The sequence below is a fragment of the Lytechinus pictus genome, chromosome 2, assembly GCF_037042905.1.
Source record: "Lytechinus pictus isolate F3 Inbred chromosome 2, Lp3.0, whole genome shotgun sequence".
NCBI lineage: Eukaryota > Metazoa > Echinodermata > Echinoidea > Temnopleuroida > Toxopneustidae > Lytechinus > Lytechinus pictus.
In genome coordinates, this window is record NC_087246.1 from 16,218,429 (window position 1) to 16,244,301 (window position 25,873).

Here is a 25,873-nt window from a genome sequence, read left to right on the forward strand (position 1 = left end):
TGATCTCATAACAAAAATCTTAAGAAATAATACTTAGCACTAAAATCCTTTGTATCACAATCCCAAGATCAGATTTTTTCCTCACGTTATCCAAATTACGGTGTTTACTTTTCTCATTCCTCTTTTGGTTGTCCTGTCAGGTTTTATCGTTTATATTGTTTGTGACAGTTGAATGTGATGTTGGCCTCTACAAGCTTAAGTGCCACCTAGATGTCCAGATGATCAGATGACAATCGGGGGACCGTTTTATCAACATCTTTGTCCGACAAATTGTCAGATCTGACATCTTACCTTGATTCTGATTGGCTGAGAAGCACTGTTACTATAGTAACTGTCGGATAAATGAAACGCTCCCCGGATGTCTATATCCCGTAGAGGGGATGGTTAGATGACTTCGATCTTGTCACGTCTATGTCCTTTTGAAGAGATGATCAGATTACAAGATCTTATAGATCTCGTCATGTCTCCATCTTGTAATCTGATCATCTCTTCTAAAGGACGATAACATGACGAGGTCCAAAGATCTAGTCATCTAATCATCGTCTCTTTCACACGATGTTGTTATGACGAGATGGACATCTTGGTGGCACTTCTAAGCTTGTTTGCCTATCTATAGTAGCATTTTGTAGCGGCTTTATGTTTTCATGGTGGAATGTCTGTTTTGTTTTGAATAAGGGAGTGATTATTGTGAGAGTCGGGCATCTTAGTATGTGTTAATATTTTTCTATCTCTTTCTACCTCTGTCGTCTTGTTTCCTCTTGGTTCCATCTTCTTTCGTATTTGTTTGTTTTAATTTTGGTGTTTATATTTTAGTATATTTTATTCCTCGTAATTTGTATTCTTTCATAATTTTCATACTCGGAACCCTTGAAAAATTGATGTACTAAATCAGGTGTATTATGTTCAATTTTTTTTGTTCTCCGTCTCTCTCCATCACTCTCTCTTTCTCTCTATGTCAAGAAAGAAATGACGTACATTCTTGTTTGATCTTCTGTCACTGATAGTGTTATGTATTATTTTGTTCTTATTTTGGTTTTGTTCCTCTTTTTTGTTTTCTATGATAAGCAAGTCTTTGGATCCAATTTGGACTGCGTTGCTGTCGTCATCTCTCAATCAAATGTTGCATTTTTGAATAATAATCCATCGCAGAGTTGTTGAGGTAATTTAATAATTACTGCTTTCTATCCATTAAGGGACCTTTTTTTTGCATAGCTGTACACTCTTAATGGCAAGGATTAAAAACAAACCATCCTCTGCAGGTGGAATGTAGGTAGGGACCAATTAAATTATGGATTTAGTTTGAATCTTACAAATCTTTTTTTCAATCTCGAGGGATTTTAATTTAAATCCTTGGAGATTTAAAATAAAATCTTTAGGATTCAAACTAAATCCAGGATATGATTGGTCACTTCCTACACTCGACCTGGATTTATTTAAAATCCTTGCAATTTAGTTTTGTCTTGTTTTGAACAAGGTCTTTTGTTAATATCGTCTCAAGGTTCTTTTTTTGTTGTTGTTCTTGGTTAGATTTTGTTGGTACGTTTTTACCATTTTCTGAAATCGTCTGCGATCAGGGGACCGTTATATAAAGGACTTCCAACTGTTGAAGCTTTGCCATTATGGCAATTACCATGGTACCAGGGCTTGGCAACCAATCAAAATCAAGGTTCCTATGGTAGTTGTCATAACTGTAAAGTTACCGTAGTTGTAACTCTTCATAAAACAACTCGGTTCACTATAGTCATCTGCCAGAAAAGAAGGGAAAAATGTTAGTTTCGTCTTCATCGAGTATTTTGTTTGGTCTTTTGTTACGGGGTGATATAGAGTCGATACGTGTGTTTTGTGTCTTTGGTGTACAGTACAAGCACATATTACCCCGTGAAATAGGGTAATTTCTGGAATATCTTCTGGTGGTTCGAGGGGCTGATATGTCAATGGTTTCCCTTTCTGTCCGATTTCTTGGTGTTCAACTTACCGTCTTGTCCTTCTTATAGGTGTTCCATCTTGTCTCTCGCTTTCATGTTTGTTTCTAGTATATTGTCATGTACTGTGTATCAAAATCAATTGACTAATCAACAACTGTCTGATGTAGAACGATTGAGGACCTTTTCTCAGTGCCGTTTATAATGACAAAGGTAAAAATGATTCGGGGGGGGGGGGTGTGTACTTGGGGTAGGGGTTTAGAATTAAGCATCAAGTAGTTATAAGTGATTAGGGTTATACAAATGTCTCATTTTTACCTTTGTCATTCAACCACGATAACATCTAATGGCCAGTAGAAACGGAATCTCCTTTATTAATCACAATCAGCACAAAAATCAAAGCAAAAAAAAAAAGAAGTAATAATTCAGAAGTCTCCTGTGTGTCTTAGGGGTAAATATTTATGTGCGTATCTGATATTTTTGTTCCCATATCTTCTCTATGTATCTATGACAGAATGTGTATGTTATGTCTTTATTAATCATGAATACTTAATTGTGTTACATGTGACTGGTAGTTTCAGTGTCTTGAAATGAGGAATATGGACGTTTCTCTTTGAGTACAGGATCGTTACACTTGAAAGGTTTAGTCAGGCCAATGTACAATCATGCTAACATACATATGGCAAACCATTTCATCATATGAAATGATCATATGATGAAATGGCTTGCCATAATTATGTATGTTAGGGTTAGCACACATTGGCTAAATCATCCGGGTATGGCAGTCCCGTTACTTGTTGCATGACCGAAATTTGTACTCAACTATGGCAGGCCAAGCAAACGATTGATGCTTTCTTTCATTAATGGTATCCATCTTACAAAGGTTTTTGATTAAGTAAATCAATCTCAATTATGAAAAGCCAGCAACACCAACATTTGGAATGCATATGTCAATTCAATCAGTATTCTTTCATTGAGATTGATTGTATCAATCGCAAATGTTTGTAAGATGTAGCCCAGTTATCTCACATCTGTTTAAAAGTCTATTTTGACAATAAACTAGCAACGCCAAATTCTGTAAGTTTGTGTTGGTATATGGTTTGCAAAAAATCCTGAGACTGATGATGAAAGAAACATTGTCACAGATGGCCTGCCATAGCTGAGTGTTTTTCAGTCAGTGTTTGTCGAAGTGAAACACCCCTAGGATGTTTCATAAAGTTGTTTCCAAAACCAAGATGTGTTATGGAAAGCTGATAAGTTACACCTCTCACAAATAATAATAAAAAAACAAGAATAATTTGTAACATCTGTTGAAGCAAGGTTGAAGTACCATTCAAATACTCAACAAGCAATACCATAGGCAAAAGTGCCAAGTTTGAATTAAAAAAATGAAATAAACTGATCACTATCTTACATTTGGCTTTCCGTAATGATCTAGGCAATAAGAACCACTCTTTGGCATTGTCTTGGGATTGTGATATCATACTTATCTCTGATCGTAATAAAATCTATAGCGTATTCATACTACTGTTTTCAGATTTGTGACTTAAGAACTTGTCCCCAGAAAATTCTATACCCTCCCTTTTCTTCCATATTCATTATCACCAAACAATCCCTCCAATACGTTAAACTCTTATTTGTCAATAAATTTGGAAGATATCCTACTTGCCTATTTTCATTGAAAAGTGTGTGATAATACAGTCAACATGATTTATTCTCAAATGTAAATTTAACTTTATCCATCGGGAATAACTGATGAAAAAAATCATGGGTAACAATGATTGGTCATGAAAATGAATAAATCTATAGACCTTTCCTTGAGAATTCGATTTGATATTTTCTTTTTGTCTTTAAAAAAGTTATAAGGTTTATATTACTTGATTGATTGTTCCGTCGACTCCTATTTTTATTTTATTATTATAAGGATAAACCAAATACCTTTTTTCTTCATAGCATTATATTCATATATACAGTTGAGGCCAAAAGTTTATTATACCAATGGAAGTTAGTGAAATTTGTTTGCTTGCCAAACATCGTAAAATTTACTATATCTTCAGAAATATAAATACTACCATGACAAATTTGATATCAAATGAAAGAGTGTATTAAGCTCTTTCACATGATTGGGATGCCGTTGGGATTAAAGAAATTTCAGGTGGAATTTTCTTTGAAGAAAAAAGTAATACTAGTGCCAAATGTATTCTATTGTTTATATTTTCAAACATCGTCACATAGAAATATATGTCTCAAATCTATGATTTATATTACATTTTCTATCATGATATGTCACCCCTAAACATAAAAAATGTAATCTGAAATGTTTGTGATGAGAAGTAACTAGCACAAACATAAAATGTTTTTGTCCAGTTTTTATTTTTAATTTATCTAAAATATGAAGATGGGGGGGGGGATGACACTTCAATATTTTTCAGCTCCTGATGACAAAGCAATGTGATGAAGGGACATGACATACTCATTTGTTTGATATCAAATTCGTCATGATAGCACATACAGTAATTTTATGATGTTTGGCAAGTGTCAACTTTTCTTTGAATTTCCTGGGTGTGTGTAAAATTATAGCCTCAACTGTATATATTATATCATATTTTGCCATCCATAGTCCATCCACAAATTAAACTAGGGTTTTAATTGTTCTATACAGGCCACAAGTATTTGAAGACTCATTACATGCTTGATTCTAAAATTGCAAATTCTAAATCAACTACAAAGCACTTAAGATAAAGTTTAAAAAAAAAATGCAATTCATACATGTGTAAGAAGAACTACAAAACACCATTTATTTCATAAAAATTATCACACAAATCAGACTTGATATGTAAACACTGGGTATAACGTAAATAGAGATTATATACATAAATATAAGGCATGTTGGTTCTCTATTATATAAGTTGTGTTGAGAAACACACACAAAAAAGAACAGGAAACATCATCTATCTAAAAGAAACTGACATTTTTTAACATTTAATACATAGACAGTGCAGCAAAAGACAAACAAAATCCCATTGGGGGAATCACACACCTCTTTTCCCATAGATATATGGAGATTATTTTTCTACATATAAAAAGAAAGAAGGAATTACCTTTTGGTTTTGATTGCCATGTCCTCTTGATCAAAACAATAATAGTTATAGTAAAAAAAAAAAAATCAATGTAATATATCATTTACAATCTTCTGTTCTGTTTTATCACACCCCTCATGGAATTTGTTTTACAATGCCTACTTAATTTGTAGGCAAGCAATTTGTACCATTTTAGTTATCTTTATCAGAGTCTTGTGAACCATTGTGGCATATATATAATATGGCTAACAAACAACTCAGATACATTTTTAGTGTTAAGGTACCCATCCCCAAAAGGACTTACAATTGTTGGACCTTTGCCACTACGGCAACTACCGTGGCAACATGGCTTAACAGCCAATAACAATCAAGGTTACCATGGTAGTTGTTATAATTGCAAAGTTAAAATAGTTGTCTTTATGAGATGGGAAACAGATAAGTGATAGAGACAAATTGGACCACTAATAATATGCATATCTATGAGTGTGTTATGAAGATGCAGCGGACTCAAGGTCATTTACAATATTCGACAAGCATGAGACACTTGCGCAAAGTGCTTTTGCAAGTTATTGCAAATACTTGAGATTGCTGCATCGCCACTAACATCACACATTTTAAAATGAGCATTATGTTCTTTAAAACAGGTTGGCAGTATGAATTTGTAGTGGAAAGATTGTTCAAATTCCTCTAAATTTCAAGGTTCGCACAGATGAAGAGATCACGCCCGCTTTCTATTAAGACATCACTGGCGTATCTAGTATGCGCACCAAAGTAAGCACCAGCATATATTCCATAGCCTTTTTTGTTGTTGAAAGAACACATATTTCAGATGGCATCTCAGTTTTTTTATGTGCTATGGGGAAAATGTACAGTGCTGCACAGAAAATGTAAGGCTTGGAGGTTGCATAGAATTAAAGCATGAACATGTGACTTGTATACACACTTACTATTAGCTACATCCTTCAACTGATTTTATAACGGTGATTATGAGAAAATCATTTCTCAATCAAGAATTTGTGTAGAGTTGCACAGACAAACTCAAACCATTATAACTTGTGCCAGCTCAAAGTTGGACAGTCCACTGCTTTCATGCATGAGTCAAAGAAAATTATCTCTCCCTTCGCAACATTTGGATGCCCTACATCCAAATGAATTTTTAACACAACATATAACTGAGCTTTGATGCAGAGCATTATTTTGCTATGACTGAATAAATATCTAAACAAATCCTATTAGCCAATTAGGTACAAATCTGGAAGACATCCTATAGTATCAAGTCAACTTCCTTTTCAAGTTGAATTATTACCCGTATCAGACATCAAAGCCAGTTATTTACAAAACTGTATTGCCCTAGTTTTCAAAATGTCAGAAAGGAGTTGGTATATTGTTTTCATTTTGCTACTTCTATGTACGCGTACTGACTTTGCATCTAGAGACAATGCAATATATACCTTTGTATTTTCCAGGGTGTTGCATCTCAGCATCCGAGGATGCATAGAAAGAGATATGCGTCATATTTCCGTGCAACAACAAAATATGTTGCAATGAAGCTATAACAATGGATGCATCCAAAGGGATGCGACTTCATAATTACATCACAATTTTTAGCTCAGAGCTCCGGATACAAAGACGACACAAAAGCAATATACATAAGTGGCAAAATATCAAAATTTTCATGATTTTACTCTAGATGTTGGATTTGGATAAAAATATTGACTGGCTCTACTTTTGGGGAACATTAAATATATTGCCCTTAAAAGAACCATATTGTCTTGTCTAAAAATTTGGGCCAATACAGTTGTTGCAGGCTATAATTATACAGATATTGCCTACCTAGAGTTTGAATATAACATTTCCTCTCCCCGACGGAGTTATATTATCCCCCAAGGGATCATATTTTGCCCGAAGCACGCAGCGCTGAGCGAAAATATTCTCCTGACGGAAAAATATAGCTTTGGAAGGGAGTTGAAATGTTACTTATAAAAAAGATAGACAAGGCAATATCTGTTATATTATATAGTCCATGTAGATTCGCCATCAGAGGCAGCATTTATCATCTGGCTTTATGATTAACTCGAAATGCTTGCTGCAGCTCTGATCCATCTACGTCATAATAGACAAATTTTGGAAAAATACAGCAAGCGCGTTCTTCATGCCATTGACACATAAACACTAGCGCGTACATCAAGTAATTTACCTGATTACCCAACTTGTAAGCAGTGAGTGCCGTCACCTTAGTGAATATAATGCCACAGTTCACAATACAACAGTTATATTCACTGAGGTATCGTCAAAACCTAGAATATAACAAATGCGATCCTTGTAACTATGATCATGTGATGACGTATTTACCTATCACTGATTCGAATCTACATAACCTATGTAATATGTTAAATTTTCCCCTCAAGGCCTGTAAATATTATGTAATTATTGTCTTCAGTAGTTAAGTTAAACCACATTATTAGAAACTTTGTGCTAAAAACCATCTCTCTTAAAAAAAAAAAGAAGATTTTTATGGTAAAAACAAAATATCATTATTGTTCCTAATGTGTGGAGGGGGAATAATTGTACCAGACAGATACACAAAAACAAATCAAATTAATTTGGACAATAGGAATATGATCTCTGTGAACATGCCCTGAGTATACAACCCTCTTTCCATGTACATTTATACAATTTATAGCATCTTCAATAAAAAAATCAAATGGAAACAAAGTCAGGAAATTCTACTTCTCTTAATTAAGTTACGCATTCCATTTATCACTGAACAAACTTGAAAACACATATATACATTTACAAAAGAAAGAAGACATCATAATACAGTCTAAAAACATTTCAGACACATCAGTACAAACAAATATAAATACCAAAGACAACAAATCAGTAGAAAAGTGGAAAATATGCAAAGTAATAGTCAAATTCCTGAATAAATATCCTATCAAAAGAATTGAAGCAGCATGTATACATGTCTTGAGTGACCTGAACACAATACAATCTTTAAATCCAGCTTTTCCCCTAGCTGAACTTAACTAAATGACACTTCAAAATGTCCTTTTTTTAAATCACTTAAATCTTATGTAGCACACACAAGCAATAACCAACCAAGATTACTGCATGCTCACTTTTTTTTCTTTTCAATATACTAATTCAATCAAGTGAAGGAATATATGTGAAAAAATTCTCAGAAATAATACTAGTACTAAGAAAATCTCTTACATACAAGAATTTTAAGATGATAAATTTTCATACCACTCCTGTATCAAGCTAGAGAAAGAACTTTGATACCACTGTAGTATTTTTCGTTCCTGCCTGGAAATTGGCAGAGTAAATGAGTTTTCTGTTGTACACATAGTGTATGGTTGGAACTACCCCTTATCGACCACCTAATCTTCTAAGCATTGTATCTGCGAAAATATTCATCAATTTTACCCAGTTTTCGTCTCATTTGTGCAGAAAATTGAGCAGATCAGATTCCCATGTTTCGCTCGGCGACTCCGATTCAATCCGCGTATATATCGACGAACAATGAATACGACGATTTTCCATTTGCTCATTTGCACCCGTCTTTTGAAACCGACCACCCGCGGTAGACTAAGTTTACGGCCGATTCTTGTCGCGGTGGCGAAATATTTTCACTCTTCAAAATCAGTTCTATGATGTCAACATGCTAAATTATCGTCTCACTACTTCCATTGCGAGCTCCGGCACATGATTCGACGATTGACGACGGATGTTTGTTCTAAAGCCGTTTCCTATCGGATTTCTTTGTTTTTCAGCGGGGTTTGGGTCTGGTCAATACAATTTTGATTAATTCTACTAAATTTTTACTTTTTGTTGCTTCTTTTTTTCTCGTAAAATCGATTCTTACCGTTTCTATGGACACTGCGCCTACTCTCCCGCGCGTATCGTTTGTAATACGCAATAATTTTAACGCGCGCAAGGTGGTCGGTTTCAAAAGAGGTGGTCGATATGTGGTAGTCTCACCATACATACTAAGAAAAGGAATAACATAGAAAATGATAGCATTCTCTTAAGTAATCTAAAATTAACTATGATGCTTGAACACTAAATCTTTTTTATAATCTTTATTTACATTTTTTTTTCATTCCAAGCACGTCTTCTTTTTCTTCTTTCAAATAAACAAGAACAAATAATAAAATAAAAAAATGACATATGTGTAACTATCATGTCAAACACAAGGCAATTATATATAAAAAAATGTAAATAGGAAAAAACAGATGAGAAATGGGGGGGGGGGGGATAGGTAGTCTGAGAGGTAATGAGATGAATACCCATATGCCTGTATTTCAATCCACTTACTCATGTCAGGATGGATATGTTTCGATTTGTTCTCAACTTATATAAATATCTGGACAATCTGGTATTTAAGATTTTGGCTCTGCATTTACTCAAAATATTTTTTTTCCTTAAACCTATCAAAACTATAAAAAGCACATCACCCCAGAGGCCTTGATTCGTCGATTAAGGCTTTAGACTTTTGAGCATGTATTTCAAGCTATGCAGAATTACAAAATGTAAATGTGATGTGTGTGCATTGCATATCAAATCAAACTTCAATTTTGTGGACACATTTTTTATTCATTGCCGACACGTTTGTGTTAAGAGGTTCACATATGGCAGCAAAAACAAATAAAATACTGACTTTTGTATTTCGAGGAAGATCAAATCAGGAAGGCGATGTTTCATACCAAACATTAGATATGATATGGTAGCTACTGAAAGGCAATATGGTGAACACCTCAATATTTAGGGCAATTCCATTAAATATGTACATGTTTGTCCAACCCTTATCAGTTTAACCTTTCTGATATCTTGTAATGCTCACAAATTGTCACAATTTTAGCAGTTTGTAAATGAAAATTCTTGAAAAAGCAGGGTCAGACATACAATAAGGTTATTCTATAGAATTTTAGGATCAAACATCAATCACATGTTTCCCACTTATTTTCAAATTTCCATTTGTTTGTCAGTCCACCTCTTGCAATAGCATGTATGAATTGATTTGCCTTACTTAAAATGGATCTATCAATTGCAGATTAATGACTGAAATTTGCAACCAGTTCGGTGGATTCACAATACAGTGCGCTATCTATCAGTTGCAGCGGAGAAAAAAATCAACATCTGTTATGCGCACTAGTACTAAAGTGCACGCAAGCATGCGGATATGCTGTTTATTAGGGTCCACGAGGTGGGAGACAGATTTGCCCGCATATTTCTTTGCAAAATTTAGACTGTTTTTGGTGAATTCTTGCCATATGGTTTTCATTTTTTTTCACTGGCACATAACATTACACTAGCACTGCCTGCGCCTGTGCGTGATGTTGATCCCAAAGTTAGAAATTTGGCCTGTTTGCTGCAACCGATAGATGGCGCACCATATTGTGAATCCACCGAATTGCATATTTCTTTCTTGTGATACACTTTAGTCCAAATATGGCAGCAATGACTCATACCAGTATCTCAAGTCACTTCAGCTCACTACAGCACACAGGTGAGTGATCAGTCTCATGGACCGCGAAACCTTTAGAGTGATCGTGGATTTTGTTGAGGTCATTGGTTCCTGAGTGGGGCTGATCTGACGTAGGTGGGCCTTGAGACCCTCGGTGTGACGGCTAAGCTCCATGAACACCTCCATGTCTTCCAAGAGAGGCTCAACGCTGGAAACATTCTCTGTGTAAACTGGGTCGTTGAGGCTTGGGGTGTGTGGTAAGCCTGCCTTGGAGATAGATGGGGAGCCTAACACTGACACGAAGGGTGTGGTTTCACTCACACTGGCATTGCCCTGAAAATGAAAAACAAAAACAAAACATTGAGTAGGAACTCTCTTTACTTAATTCAAATTACTCATGTGTAATAAAATGCAATGTGCAATGAATGAATCATCTACAGACTGAAATTTATTGAGCGCAATAGGAGGGACATAAATACATACATTATATACATACAGCAGAGGAATAGATAAGTTAATGCTTCAGATTTAACAATGGATGATTGTAGCATGGCAATATCTTTCTGGTTTGTGTACTTTCACACATATAACAAGTCAGTAAAGTCAGAGCAAGATTTATGGGTAAAATTTATGAATGAGGTTTACATCAATAAGGTGGGCTGGGCCCCTCCTCAATTTCTAATCCAATCATTTGTTTTATAGTTTCATCAGTACAAGGACAATCTGTGCTTATCTATGCTTTATTTTGCTTGCTACCCCATGGTTCAAACTTGTTCCATCTTTGTTGGTTTACATGACGAGAAGACATGATAGCTCAGTCAGTAGGGTAGTGACCTGGTTCGATTCCTACTTGCTCTGCTGGCGGTGCCTGTTGGTAAGGCATTGATCCTCATTACCAGGTCCCTCTGAGAGGACAATAAGCCTTTGGTCCTCTGGTTGCTTGCCTACCAAAATTCATGCTTTCTAAGCAAATAAGATTAAATGAAATATGTAATGCATTTTATCTACAGGACTGAATTATTAGTAATTTTACCCCATTTAATCGTAAGCTGTTCACCACTCTCTTTTGCCCCTTGATGATATCAACCTCTGCCTTCACTCGATGGAGATTGTGTGACCGGACGTAGCTCTGCAGCATCGCCATGACGATACCAGCGAATGCTTCAGACTCCTCTTCCGTCACATAGCCTGAAGTACTGGTAGAAGGTGGGCCTAGGAGCTGGCGGTATGTGCTAGGGTGTGGCTGAAGCAACTTCTCTTCTGGGGGCAAAAAGTGGAGGATGAATTTTTTTTTGTTCAATCTGACAATTATTTAGAAGTCAAAGAAGAAATCTGGTTGACAAAAGTAGAAACCAAACTAATTTTTGTTCACCATGAAATACTATGTCGTGAATGATTACAAGATTAATAATATAATCTAACAGTGAATCTTTTGTATTATATAGTTATGCTACAAATAGTCATGAACAGCTATGTTTGCCACTTTGCATGTAATGATGGTCATCACATCAAGTAAAAAGATGGAAGGGGGGTCCAAGAGATTGCACTGTACAGTATGGGTCAAACAAGTACATATGAAATTATATATAACATTTGCTAATCAAGTATATTCAATATCTCTTCCAGAAGGCATATAATTTTGTAAAGGTCAGAATACTTCATGAAAATACCTAACAAAAACATTTTGGAATATTTGAAACCATCATTGTTTCCAGGCTTTGATAAAGGGTTAAATGTCATAAAATCCTTGCTGTCTTACCTGCATTTACACAATTCGATAAAGCAGCAGGGTTGACTTTGTGAAATATGAAAAAATTTGACTTTCTTTCATTTACTCTTTAGTACTTAATTCCCCTGTAGAGAATTTTAGAATTACAAGCATTCATGCTTTCTTAGCAATCCAGTAAAAAAAATTACCACCATCTATTAATTACTTCTATTTTTTACTCTCTTGTTTGTTCATTTAATTTCCACATGACAAAAAAAAATCTCATAAAAATAATACACATCTACTGTGGAGGAGTCTTTAAAAGATAGAGGCTTGACGAGGATGAATCCACTTGTGTACAAAAAAGTAACAAAAACAAATTGAAATTTTTTTAAAACTTTTTTTTTAACCTTGACTTTGTAGGCTGAAAGTCATGCAAACGATAAAGCGAGACAAAACACTTGTCATAAGTATGTGCTTGTTACATATTGTGTATATTGCTTTAGTCTAGGTGGACACTTACTGTTCTCATTCTCTTTGTCAATGTCAGGCAAACTGCTGACCTCTGACCTTTGACCTAACATGGCTTTCTTCATGTCCTCATTATTGAATGCAAGGTCAAGTGGTGTGTATCCTGCTTTGTTCTTCATTGTCAATAGGCTTCTCCCTAAACATCGATAAAACACAACATCAATAGTAATCATAACATTAATACACCAACTATAAACCTGTATAGAAAATATAACAAATAATGATTTACACATCTAGAAAGAGGTATTGAAAGCAACCAAAGCTATTATGATTATTTTTTGCTATAAATGCAAAGACATAGGATAAAGTGCATTTTTCAAAAGTGTGCTTAGGCTCAGAAGCTTTGCCAATTGTTCCTGGGAGTAGTTTTTCATAAAGCACATTAAAAAAACATATAACAATCCAAATGCTTCCTGAAGTCCTGGAAGCTTTTCCTTCATGATTTCTCAAACATGTCTCAAGAGACTCATCATATTTGCAGAACCCTTGCAAGATGGGAGTGATATTCGCAAGGCTCTTTATAAAGACTCTTTCAAAAGTCTTTGTAAATACCTGATCAGTTCACAATTGTTTGCAAATGTATAGTGCAAACTGGGAAGTTTGTGCAAATTTATTAGTGTGTGATTCTTGAAACATTTAATTTTATTTGCACTTGCTTGTGATCTTTTGATACTGCCTGGCTGTAGTTCATCAATGGAACACAAAACATTCATACAAACTTTATGTGTAAGATACTTTCATAGAGTACTATCAATACCTTAGAGATATGCTAACTTTTCTCAACTTTTCACAATACTATCACTTCATTGGTGATAAGAATGGACACCCTATCTTCCTCTAGCTGGGAAGACCAACACCTTAAGAAAATGAAATGGTTTGAATAATATCAACTCACCTCCAGCCTCCACTAGGAGCTTAACCGCTTCAATCTGATTGTTATTGACCGCATCATGAAGGGGCGTGGTCCCACATTCAGAAGGAGCTGCTAAAAAGTCTAAGTATTTACTCTGGGGAAGTGCAGTCTTTCTCTTTCCAGGAGCAAATTCTAGAAGTTCTTTGACACAATCAGTATGTCCATGGTTACAGGCTTCATGTAGAGGTGTCCATCCTGCATTGTCCCTTGCATTGATATCTATGTCAGGTTCACTAAGAAGCTCCCTAACTGTTTCAACCTTGTTCTTGATACATGCTGTATGGAGTGGTGATTCCCCTTTCGCATTCTTCCGATTCACGTAGTTCTTTCGTGGAGAAGATTTCGGTGAGGATTTTGTCATTAAAAGAGCTTTCTTAAATGTGACCTCCTGCTGATTGCTTTGAACCTGACTGGCATTTTCCCCGTCCTTCATAGTCATAAGGCTCTTCTTGTTTGAATTCTCATCGATAGCAGGCAATCTGCTGACCTCTGCCCTTTGACATAACAAGGCTTCCTTCATGTCCTTTGTCATTGCCAGTTCAACTGGTGTAAACCCTACTTTGTTTGTCATGGTTAGTAGGCTCTTCCCACCAGCCTCTACTAGTAGCTTGACTACTTCTACCTGGTTGGTATTGACCGCATCATGAAGGGGCGTGGTCCCGCATTCAGATGGAGCTGCCAACAAGTCCAAGGATTTATTCAGGGGACCTTTATCAAAGAGAAGTTTCACAAAAATCAACCAACTTTGCAATTTTTGCAAAGATTTCTGAAGCAAGTCAGGATGCAAAAAGATAAAATAATCTGACTGAATCATAATATTTATGTTAAGTTGGCTTCTGATAGTGTACATGGTTATGCTGCAAGATGACTGAACAATGTTTTTGATAGAAACATGTTTAAAGAAAAAACATGATTTTCTTGTGATTTTATTTAAAAAACCACATGTTAAATACATTGGGCCCATCAAACAAGTGCTATGTTTACGTTTGTAAGGATAATCCAAAATGGAATTTTGGATTGTGTGTTTAATTGTTACTTTTTGTGCAAGATGCACCTGCAGGACCAACAAATGTGAATTATGATATAATCATCATCATCATCATCGTAATCATCACAGTTTTCTTTCAAACTTCATTTAAACCCTAAAAAGCAGTTATTCAACTAATTATAAAGAAAGCTCTGAAAAAATTCTTTGTGAAAGGAACAATAATCATACATTATGATAAGTTGCTGAAAAAATAATTTGTATTGAATTTGTATAAGGAATCATATGTCTTTGCATTCTTTTTGTTCTCAAGTAACTTTGGATCCACAAGCATGTCAATTTGGTCTGAAAAATAAGACCTCATACTCATAAAATGCTGTGTAGGCTGATTTTTGCACTGCACAAATAGTTAACAAAGATTTATCTACCGCTAAGTGCTTTCATGGACCAGTGATCAGCCCTTCAGTCATTTAAGAGTTAAAAGGTGCAACTGTAAGTTCAAACGAACCTGCAGTCTTTCTCTTTCCAGGAGCAAATTCTAGAAGTTCTTTGACACAATCAGTATGTCCATGGTTACATGCTTCATGTAGAGGTGTCCATCCTGCATTGTCCCTTGCATTGATATCTATGTCAGGTTCACTAAGAAGCTCCCTAACTGTTTCAACCTTGTTCTTGATACATGCTGTATGGAGTGGTGTTTCCCCTGGATATATGAAGGGTATAATAGGAGGTATAATAGCAAAGTTAGAAGAGTAGGAGTGTTAATATTTGGTGACCTGGGTTAAAAACCCAGTCAATGCAAGAATGCACTTGGGTTAAATTTCTCTGTGCTCCAAATGTGACTACCAAGCTAATTGTTGCCAAAAATATACAAGATATTCAAAGTATTATAAGTAAAGTAATATAAAAGTATTGTTTTTCATTTAAAAAATCAATTCCTTGGCTTTAAAATAATATAAACAGGGAAAAACTTTTTGATTTTGATTAAAAATATGTCATATAAATTATTGATTCATGTAGAAGAAACTCAGGGAGAGTTAAAAAAAGAAGGGGAGAATGGAGATTGAGATGTGCAATAGGACAGGGGTGGACTTATGTTTGCACATTTTCATCTCGACTATAAAAAATATTCATATCTTGAAATATTGTCAAACAAATTTTAAAGTGAAAATATTGCTTGTAGACTTCATTGAGCTGCTGTTTTACCTGTCAGGATATAGGGTATCAATTGGTAAACAGCATTATTGTTTTTTAAGTGAACTTCTTCAATAGAATGGTAGAAAATCCTGATGGATAAAAATGTTTGCATTTCACAGAAAAGGGATCTGCATATTGTCATCATATCATGTACGTTTATTTTCATATTTTCTGCAAGATGTAGTTGTTTGGGATGTATACTTCTAGGAAAAATTATAAGAAAATCTCCAGCTACCTACCTCTTGGATTCTTTCTGTTGATATTGCCCTTCCTAGGAGAGGCTTTAGGGGAAGATTTAGGGGAGGAGTTTGTGACCAACATACCACTCTTACAGGTGAGCTGTTGCTGATTACTGGAAAAAAAAAGAAAGATAAAATCTAGTTTGGTTGCTGATTACTGGAATGGAAAATAAGAAATCTACTTTGGATATTTTTCCAACAGTTTCAGGACATTTGCTCCGGTGACAATTGCTCCAATGTAAAATCTGCGCGTTAAGCCAAACAAAAAACCTAACCTCCAAAACTAACTGAACCAGAATCCTTATCTTTACATTATTCTGAACCAAAAAGTTTACCACAATCCTAATTCTAACCCTATGCCCTCTGAGATATAAAGACTGGAGCAAATGTTGCAGGAGAAAATGTAATGTCACCTTTCGAACACCATGGCTGATGATTTCAATTATCATGTATCACAATCTTAGGAACTTTATTCTATTGCAACAAAAAAAAAATAGCAGACCATGGATGACAACCTACTGAAACCTAGTCAGAATATAAGGAGGTGTTGATATATTTGTCCAGTTTTCAACAAAATTATGAACTGGAATACAAAAAAAAAATTGTGACCCTACTTTGTCCTGAATCTTAAACTATGACAGTATTTCTGACATCTCATCTAAACTGTGGCAAAGAATAGACTGCTCTATCTCACAATGTGTATGGTGTAAACATCAGTATATTTCACCTAATACAGAAAAAAAAAAAGACTGAATAATGACCACTGTGACTCGACATATACATTTTCATAAAGTCATGCTATCCTTCTAAACAGCTGTATGAAACCGTCTTCAGGTTACTTCAAGCTTTTCGCAAGCCATGATTGGTGACCTGTTTTCATGCTAAATGAGATATCTCAATTGTTATCCTTTATTAAAATAATTGGAGTGAATATCTTTTACCACACAAAAAAAAGACAAACCATAAACTTTGTATTCAGATTCAAGATAAAAAAAAGTAAATCTACAAAGATTAGATTTCAACTTCAGCGGATTGGAATAACAAGTGGAATGCCTCTGGCCGTCTCACCTGCATCACGCGATTCAATATAGCAGCAGTGCTGATTTTGAAAACTACTATAACTCGCACAAGATGTTCAGTGATACTTGGTTACTCTTATTTCCACGTTTTATGAACTAGACCAATACACTTATAGAGATATGATGGCAATTCAACAAAAACCCCCAACGTGGCCAAAGTTCTTTGACCTTACATGACCTTTGACCTTGATCATGTGACCTGAAACTCGCACAGGATGTTCAGTGATACTTGATTACTATTATGTCCAAGTTTTATGAACTAGACCAACACACTTTCAAATTTATGGCTGTAATTCAACAAATACCCCAATTTGGACAAAGTTCATTGACCCTAAATGACCTTTGACCTTGATCATGTGACCTGAAACTTGCACAGGATGTTCAGTAATACTTGATTACTATTATGTCCAAGTTTCATGAATCAGATCCATAAACTTTCAAAGTTATGATGGTAATTCAACAGATACCCCCAATTCGGCCAAAGTTCATTGACCCTAAATGACCTTTGACCTTGGTCATGTGATGTGAAACTCATGCAGGATGTTCAGTGATACTTGATTAACCTTATGTATAAGTTTCATGAACTAGGTCCATATATTTTCTAAGTTATGATGACATTTCAAAAACTTAACCTTAGGTTAAGATTTTGATGTTGATTCCCCCAACATGGTCTAAGTTCATTGACCCTAAATGACCTTTGACCTTGGTCATGTGACATGAAACTCAGGCAGGATGTTCAGTAATACTTGATTAACCTTATGGCCAAGTTTCATGAACTAGGTCCATATACTTTCTAAGTTATGCTGTCATTTCAAAAACTTAACCTCAGGTTAAGATTTGGTGTTGACGCCGCCGCCGACGTCGCCGTCGGAAAAGCGGCGCCTATAGTCTCACTCTGCTATGCAGGTGAGACAAAAATGATTAACAAGTGGAGTGCCTCTGGCAGTCTCGCCTGCATTACGCGATTCAATATAGCAGCAGAGCTGACTTTGAAAATGACTATAAAATAATCATTCACAAAAAAACACGATTCATATAATATGCTACCACGTTCATTGACCCTAAATGACATTTGACCTTGATCAAGTGACCTACGACTTGTGCAAGATGAGCAATGATACGAGATTATCCCATATGTCCAAGTTTTATGAACTAGATCCATAAACTGTCAAAGTTGCGATGGTAATTCAACAGATACCCCCAACATGACCAAAATTCATTGACCCTAAATGACCTTTGACCTTATTCATGTGACCTAAAACTCGCACAGGATGTTCAGTGATACTTGATTACTATTATGTCCAAGTTTTATGAACTAGCTCCGTAAACATTAAAAGTTATGGTGGAAATTCAACAAATACCCCTAACATGCCCAAAGTTCATTGACCCTAAATGACCTTTGACCTTGGTCATGTGACCTGAAACTCTGGCAGGATGTTAAGTAATACTTCATTACCCTTATGTGTAAGTTTCATGAACTAGGTCCATATACTTTCTAAGTTATGACATTTCAAAAACTTTAAACCTTGGATTAAGATTTCAATATTGATTCCCCCAAAATGGTCTAAGTTCATTGACCCTAAATGACATTTGACCTTGGTCATGTGACCTGAAACTCAGGCAGGATGTTCAGTAATACTTGATTAACCTTATGGCCAAGTTTCATGAACTCGGTCCATATACTTTCTAAGCTATGTCATTTAAAAAGACTTAATCTTAAGTTAAGATTTGATGTTGACGACGCCGCCACCGCCGTCGGAAAAGCGGCGCCTATAGTCTCGCTCTGCTATGCAGGCAAGACAAAAATCTGATTTAGCACATAAGTTCAGTGTACCAGTTGTGTGTAGTACAGTGACCCCTAATCTCAAATTGATGGAGCACCTTTAGGAATCTTCTATATCAGGCCACACTAAGCTCGACTTGCATATTAATCAAACACGAGGGTAACACATGACCTACCTGATAGTTTTGAGGGGGGTAACTTTGCCATCTCCACTCCTTTCTTTCATTACAGGCCCAGCAGTAGGTGGGACAAGGTAAAAGTAGTAGGAAACCTGGATATACATGGTTGAAAAATTGCAAGATAAGACAAAAGCTGTAATAAAACACCAAGACTGTAAGATAAAAAATATATTCACATGAATATACATTATTATTATCGATTGTTTGGTGTCACCTGTGCCAAGGGGTACATATTCTATACACATATGCTTTGCATGTTAAGTAAGTCATCCTGTTGAGCAAATTTGTTTGTTTACGTTCAATAGCACATATTCGAAACTCAGGTTTAATTTCAAATTCTGGTCTAAAGTTGTGGTGTAACTACAGATAGCCAATTGTGACAAAAATCTGTAATGCTAAAGGTTTGATCTATCAGACGTTGATTTCCCAAATGGAGGACTCTAACATAATATTTTGGTGGGAATATCATCAATGTTATTAGGTTCCCATTCGGGGTCCATCTTGGCAAGTGTATTGCTATCCCATATTGCACTGCACGATTTGTGTACTTCCGCCGGCTGTCTCGATCGTAAGCGGAATTTACGAGCGACCGCAGGGGATTTTTTTACGATCGAGTGAGATTAAGCCAATTATGGAGACAAACATCGGGCACCACACATGCAATAAAGGGAACTTTTTGAGTTGCATTTCCTTCTAACCTCCCACTTCCCTGGTTAGAACAATGCTCTAAGTTAAACTGGACTTGAGAATACAGACCAACATAGGCAATTTCTTACACCCTGGGTAGCAACATTCAGTCTGGTACTATTTACAGATCCTCAAGAGCACTCATAACTCTCATGAATGTTTGTATTTTGCAATTTTTAAATTTTTGTAATATGTAACTTTTACAAAAAGTTAAGTATGACTTTAAGTAATACCTAAGAGCCAATGCACACATGATACATGTATCTAATGCCTATTCTTATTGATGAATTTGCACTATCTGACCAATGAGGGAATGAGTGATTTCAAGTCACACTTAACTCTCTGTGATATCCATCAGATACCCATTCAATATGGGAAATGGCAAATAATCAACTGAAACATTTCAGTGCCAAGTGAAGCAGGGAATGATTGTGAATGAGAACATGGCTTCTAAAAAAAAAAACATTTAGGATTGATTGCAGCGACCACAATTAATTGTAAAAATAACACATTCAATGAATCAATCAAAGATTTTTATTTTTTAACGGGACTTAGATGATGACTTTCAGAATTATGATGGGGTGTCCAAACTTCGCGGACTTTTCAAAAATATTCATCAGGCTTAAATCTGTTCACAAAATATTCACAATTTATACAAAACCAATTCAAGTAATAGTTACCACATTGACGGCAAGATTGTAAACTATAAAATCATTGACGAAAATGTGAAGTAGGTCGAGGGGTTTCGCCGGTATCGCGATCTCAAAATTCTATTCCGATCGACGAATGCGCGCTGTGCTGGAAAACCGTTCTGAAAAAGTGTGACCTAACTTCGCGGACCAAAGTTTGTGTGGAGATTTAAACAAAAACTCAAGCTCAAAAGGTGAGATATTTATATCTGATTGACGACAAAATGCTATAAAATCAGTCGGTACCACATTGAAGTCACATTTTTGATGATATCTGCTTGCAAAATGATGATATCGTAATGCTTGTTGAGAATATCAGATTTCTTCGAAACGGGCGCTAACGGTGACAAATTTGCCGATCTTTTGTCAATATTTTCATGACTACTGAACTCATCCTGAAGAAACTTACGTCAAAGGGTAATTTTTTGTCGCTTTTCACGTTGATGATGTCAGATTTTGAGGATATTGGCTAGATTTTGAGAGAAAGACCGTCCACCAAGTATGGACACACGCGAAGTTTGGACTCATTGCCATACTTACAATCTTCCTAAGGGTCAGCGGCTGTTCAACCCAGAAGGCACGCTCTCCACCCAAGAGACGATCATCATAATTCTGTAAGAGGCACTCTGCCACGCCCATCAACAACCAGCTTGGTTTGAGCATGGAAAAAAACATCTCCTGCCTTGACTTGCTTACTAGAATACCCTCTGTGAAAAAAAAAAAAATCAACTTCTAACTCATATTTTGATCAAAATTACCTGCCTTTGCTCATAATTTCATGGCTAGAGACTTATATTTTCCCTAGAATTATCCAATGTGTTTAATTTAAAGATATGATCACTATGAATCCTTGAATAAGGGGTATTTTCAAAGAGTGATTTGAAGTTTTATTTTGGTCAACTATAAACTTTCGTAGAGCAATTTCTAGTAACAGTTATAATCCAACCTTCAAGGTGTGAAATCATCTTCTGTGGAATTTATTTACATAGGTTTAATACAATGATGTTCTTTATACCCAGCTTCAAAAAGATATCATAACAAAATACAAAATGAAAGCCGGCTTATAGCATCATCAGAAATTATGTGAAAAAATATGTATAAAAAAAACTTTGTTAATTTTCATCTGATTTGGAAGAAATTATCTGAGTTCGATGTTAAATTTCGCTTCATTTATTCAAATCAACCTGGGGCCCGTTTCATAAAGAGTTACAACTGTTGTAACTTTGCCATTATGGCAACTACCATGGCAACAGGGCTCAGCAGCCAATCAAAATCAAGGTTATCATGATAGTTGCCATAATGGCAAAGTTAAAACAGTTGCAACTCTTTATGAAACGGGCCCCTGATCTCTCAGATGAGTACTCCTTGAAATTCTCTTGAATTGAGGTCATATTCAAGATTTTGGGAAACTGTCACCTTGTTTTGCCTTTGATGCTAGTTTCTCCGCAAACTCCTTCTTTCTCTTCTCTGTGTTGTTGTTTCCTGGCTGATCCCCCAATGATGAATGAATATCTGCTGCCATCAACATCAGAGTCGATAAGAGACTCGTTACTGGCTTCTACGATAGATAGAAGAATATCACATTTCCATCAAATCAATAGGAAATCTGAAGGTTTCCATGGCGAAGTAGAAGAGTGGGTTTCACAGTACACCATGTATCTTCATGGGCAATGACGACAACACACTTGTCGAAACGTCGAGTTTGGGTGGTCCTTTTCAGGACCAACAATTGCCCTAGAAGATACATGGTGTACCGTGAAACCTACTACACTCAATAGGAAATCTACTACAAATTTGCATAAAACCATCACTAGAGATAAATACACTGGTATTTATCTTTATTTTTGTAGTAGTCTGCTTAGTGGACGGCTGGGGGCAAGGGAAGAGGAGAACAAACATAATCACTCATGGTTCCCCCATCCAACCAATCAATTAATTTGGAAGACTGGTAACATATAGCACAGGGACAAATACATTGATAATCTTTAGACATGGTAACCTCTCCAGCTTTAAAAAAAAATTTAAAACACACACACACCCACCCCCACAAATGATGAAATGTGCAGTGTCAAAAGGCCATAGGTCAAACAAACATTCCTTATCACTGCAAAACATGTACACAATACAAAAATAACATATAAACAAAAACAAAGAAATTATGAATTCCCTGATTGCTGTTGCTATAGAAAGTTCATTCTTTACATGTTTTCACTGAATGAAAGACCACTTTTAACTCACTGCTTTTGTGATAGAAAATCTTGGAAAATAATCTTATTAGTGTCATATCATCTTCAGTCAATGCACTGAAAAATCACAAATGTTATTGGAATTATAGAATGAAAGAAAAATATTCAAATTATTGAATATATTTCCACTACTATATCAGTAGTAAATCGAATCAGAAAGTTAGTTACCATGGGAACAGAAGAAAAATTATTCCTGCCTTACCCAATCATCGCACTTGGCAGCCATTTTGACAGCTCGCACGAAGTGATGAATAAGCCACTGAATGTTGATAGGCACTTTACTTGAGGATAGCTCTATTGAGGATACCCAAAGGATCTTAGCTAACATGCAATCAGATACGCCTCTCCATCGCTCGGTTCCTTCACTGATCCTGGGGGATATCATCATTAGAGATGGTAAAAAGAATATTTTGGGGTTAACTCCAGAAAAAGAATGATGTAATTCTCCTTTACAGTTTAAAGCCACTCATCATTGGTGAGCAGAAGCAAGAATACAATTAACCAAACAGAACATACAGAACTTGAGGAAAACAAAACAAGTAGTAAGAATAGTCATTCCTGCACTCCATGTGTGCCATCCTCCACTCTCTGGGGAGTATTCCAGTCAGTCGCCGATGAGGTGCACACAGTACTGGACAAACTGCAATGACTTTCACATCCTACCGGGTACCCATTGGGTCGAGAGTGGCAAAGTGTGGATTAACGCCTTGCCAAAAGACGCCAGACGGCGGTGTGATTCGAACACACGACCCTCTGTTTACAAGGCGATAGTCAGAACCGCTACATCACGGCTCTTCCTCCATTAAATATCACTAAGATATATGACTGAAGAAATTCAACAAGATATTGTCATACTCACCTGACTGAAGACAGGTAATCTTCTTCAAACAGTGACACCAGGAAATGAAGCAGCATCTCAGCAGTTTCCATGGCAACCTTGACATCCTCCTCATCCTTATGCTCAGTGTCCTGCTTGAAAACAAGCTGACCATCTAATGCTCTCCTGAAGAGGAAGACAGACAGAAACAGAGCAACAACAAAAAAAGAAGAAAAAAAAGGAAGTTGCAAGAGAGAGAGAGAAAGAAAGAAATAATAATACAGAGCTGCCAACCTGTCACTTTCAAAAAAAATATTTTTTTGCTTGAAAAAGACAATATATTTTTAGGTAAAAAAAGAGAATTTCCCCATTTCAGTAGTTTTATTTGTAAAAATGCTCTTGCAACAATGTTTCTTTTATAATAAACACGCATTCGGTGTAAAAAAGTCCTAGGTAAAACACTAGGTAATACTGTGGTTAAGTGATTTGAAAAAATGATTTGAAAAGTTGACCGTGCAAGGTCAAGCAGCACGGTCATCAGCAGCCACTAGGGCAGGGCCAGGCACATCCCCAAGTGCCTAACCTTCTGAGCCGGGAGCTTGCATTTTGACAAACTTACTTGTCATCAATGCTGCTCATTTTCTGTCTTTTTGATGGTCCAGAGTCATATCTGTTATTCGCCCTTTTAAATGAATCCATTATCCCAAGATGAAAATACCGGGAGTTCAAGCAAACACCGCCATGAAATTGCAACACATACTTGAGCTGCGAGCAACACGAAGCCAGCGCACTGGATCCGTAGGCCGCTAGGCCTGGCGTCTGTGACAGGTAGGCACTGTATGGTACGGTACATCGCTCACGCTTTGCCCGTTCAACCACCGAAGTCTTATCTGCTTGAATGGATATTGCGCACGCCTCGAACACGATTATCCGCCGTGTGCATAATGTTGAAACAACAATTACGGCAGCCACGTGTTTTTATACGACACATGATGGCGGCAGAACGGCTATTCGTGGCGTCAGTGACTGCATGGGCGATTATGGCGTGTGTATGAGAGATAGCGCAAGTGCCGATCTATATCTATGCCCACGGAAGTTCAGTTTCATGTGTTGCATGCTGCCCTCTACGTTCGTACAAATCAATCTTTAAATTAAAGGCACACACATAAATTAAAGGCATACTCAAAATTTTGAAAAAACATATTGTTCCTGGAAAAAACATACATACAGATTTTAAACAAAAAAACAGACAAATTATGTGCAAAACGTATTACTTGGGAGCTCTGATAATAATAAAAAGTTACATTTATAGTAATAATTTATGTTTCTAAGCACTTTATATTGTAAGTATTATTCGCGAGACATCGAATCCCCTGGGGAGTAATTCATTAAGAGTTCCAAGACTCTATTGCTAGGCACACTACATTGAATTTAGGGTTAAATAGAAGGCATATCAACATCTCCATAGTACTCTCGAGATGAAATACAAAGTGTATGTTTGCCAAAGCATAAATATCACCAACAACACGATCATGGATTTTGCCTTTTAGAATACAGATTAATGCAATATTTCATTTTTTTGTAATAAGATTGCTTTATAAACAAGTTATTAATACTTAGGCATATTTCTGTTTGGTTATTGCACTTTAATGATAGTCATTATAATGCACCATTTCCATTTCACTGAAAATGCTCAAGGTGTTTTAAGCAGACAGATAGAGAGAAAGACAACTGAAATTAAAATGCATGTTGAAACAAAAATAATTTCACTATCATAATAACATTCCAATCCCACCTTATAACAGCATCAACAAAATGCCAGTGAGCGTTGTGATAGGTCACCTTGACAACCTGAGGAGGCGGGGCCATAGAATCAAGATAAAGTTTTCGCAATGAAGGGTAACAAGCAGGACTGTGTAGACAGAGAACCTGTTTTAAGATGAACACCGCTGAACAGCAAACTGTCAAACTCGTACTCTGTAAAAAAAAAAAAAAAAGGATTTGTATAGCACACGTATCCATCTTGTTAGGTCCTCAAGGTGCCCCTATATCACCCCGGCTAAGCTGATCTACCGATTCCGTTGCTCACAGGGGTAGGCAATTGATAAGATTTCAAATTAATTGTCTAACTTTGCTTCTTGTACTGGAATTCAGTAATGTGTGGGTCAAAGTCCACCTGAAAAAATGTTAAGAGTAGTAGAATAAGGAGACTTAAAATTATTTTTAATAAATACAAATATTCATGGTGGTGTAGTAACTTATTGGCAAGTTAAGTAGTAGGAAGGGAAATTTAATTTGTGAGCTTTAACAAATTTTGATGTCATTTAAAAAAACATCTTTTCATGTCA

At 36.0% G+C, this 25,873-nt stretch overlaps 1 protein-coding gene across 2 annotated transcripts in view; it reads right to left on the reverse strand.

Annotated features, from left to right (window-relative positions):
- Window positions 1–10,311: 10,311 nt before the first annotated feature.
- LOC129254706 (SMC5-SMC6 complex localization factor protein 1-like) overlaps window positions 10,312–25,873 on the reverse strand; it is a 29,305-nt gene continuing 13,743 nt past the window's right edge. Inside the window, exons 9-20 of one of the 2 annotated variants that reach the window (XM_064111056.1) lie at window positions 25,321–25,502; window positions 23,568–23,711; window positions 22,911–23,079; window positions 21,879–22,020; window positions 21,003–21,169; window positions 19,084–19,178; window positions 16,046–16,158; window positions 15,118–15,312; window positions 13,607–14,332; window positions 12,704–12,847; window positions 11,506–11,729; window positions 10,312–10,805 (exon numbers count right to left, since the gene is read on the reverse strand). In XM_064111056.1, the coding sequence (XP_063967126.1) occupies window positions 10,494–10,805; window positions 11,506–11,729; window positions 12,704–12,847; window positions 13,607–14,332; window positions 15,118–15,312; window positions 16,046–16,158; window positions 19,084–19,178; window positions 21,003–21,169; window positions 21,879–22,020; window positions 22,911–23,079; window positions 23,568–23,711; window positions 25,321–25,502 (2,613 nt within the window). In that variant the 3' untranslated portion in view covers window positions 10,312–10,493. Of the gene's footprint in view, window positions 10,806–11,505; window positions 11,733–12,703; window positions 12,848–13,606; window positions 14,333–15,117; window positions 15,313–16,045; window positions 16,159–19,083; window positions 19,179–21,002; window positions 21,170–21,878; window positions 22,021–22,910; window positions 23,080–23,567; window positions 23,712–25,320; window positions 25,503–25,873 lie in introns of both variants that reach the window. The other variant, XM_064111049.1, reaches the window with a different exon arrangement.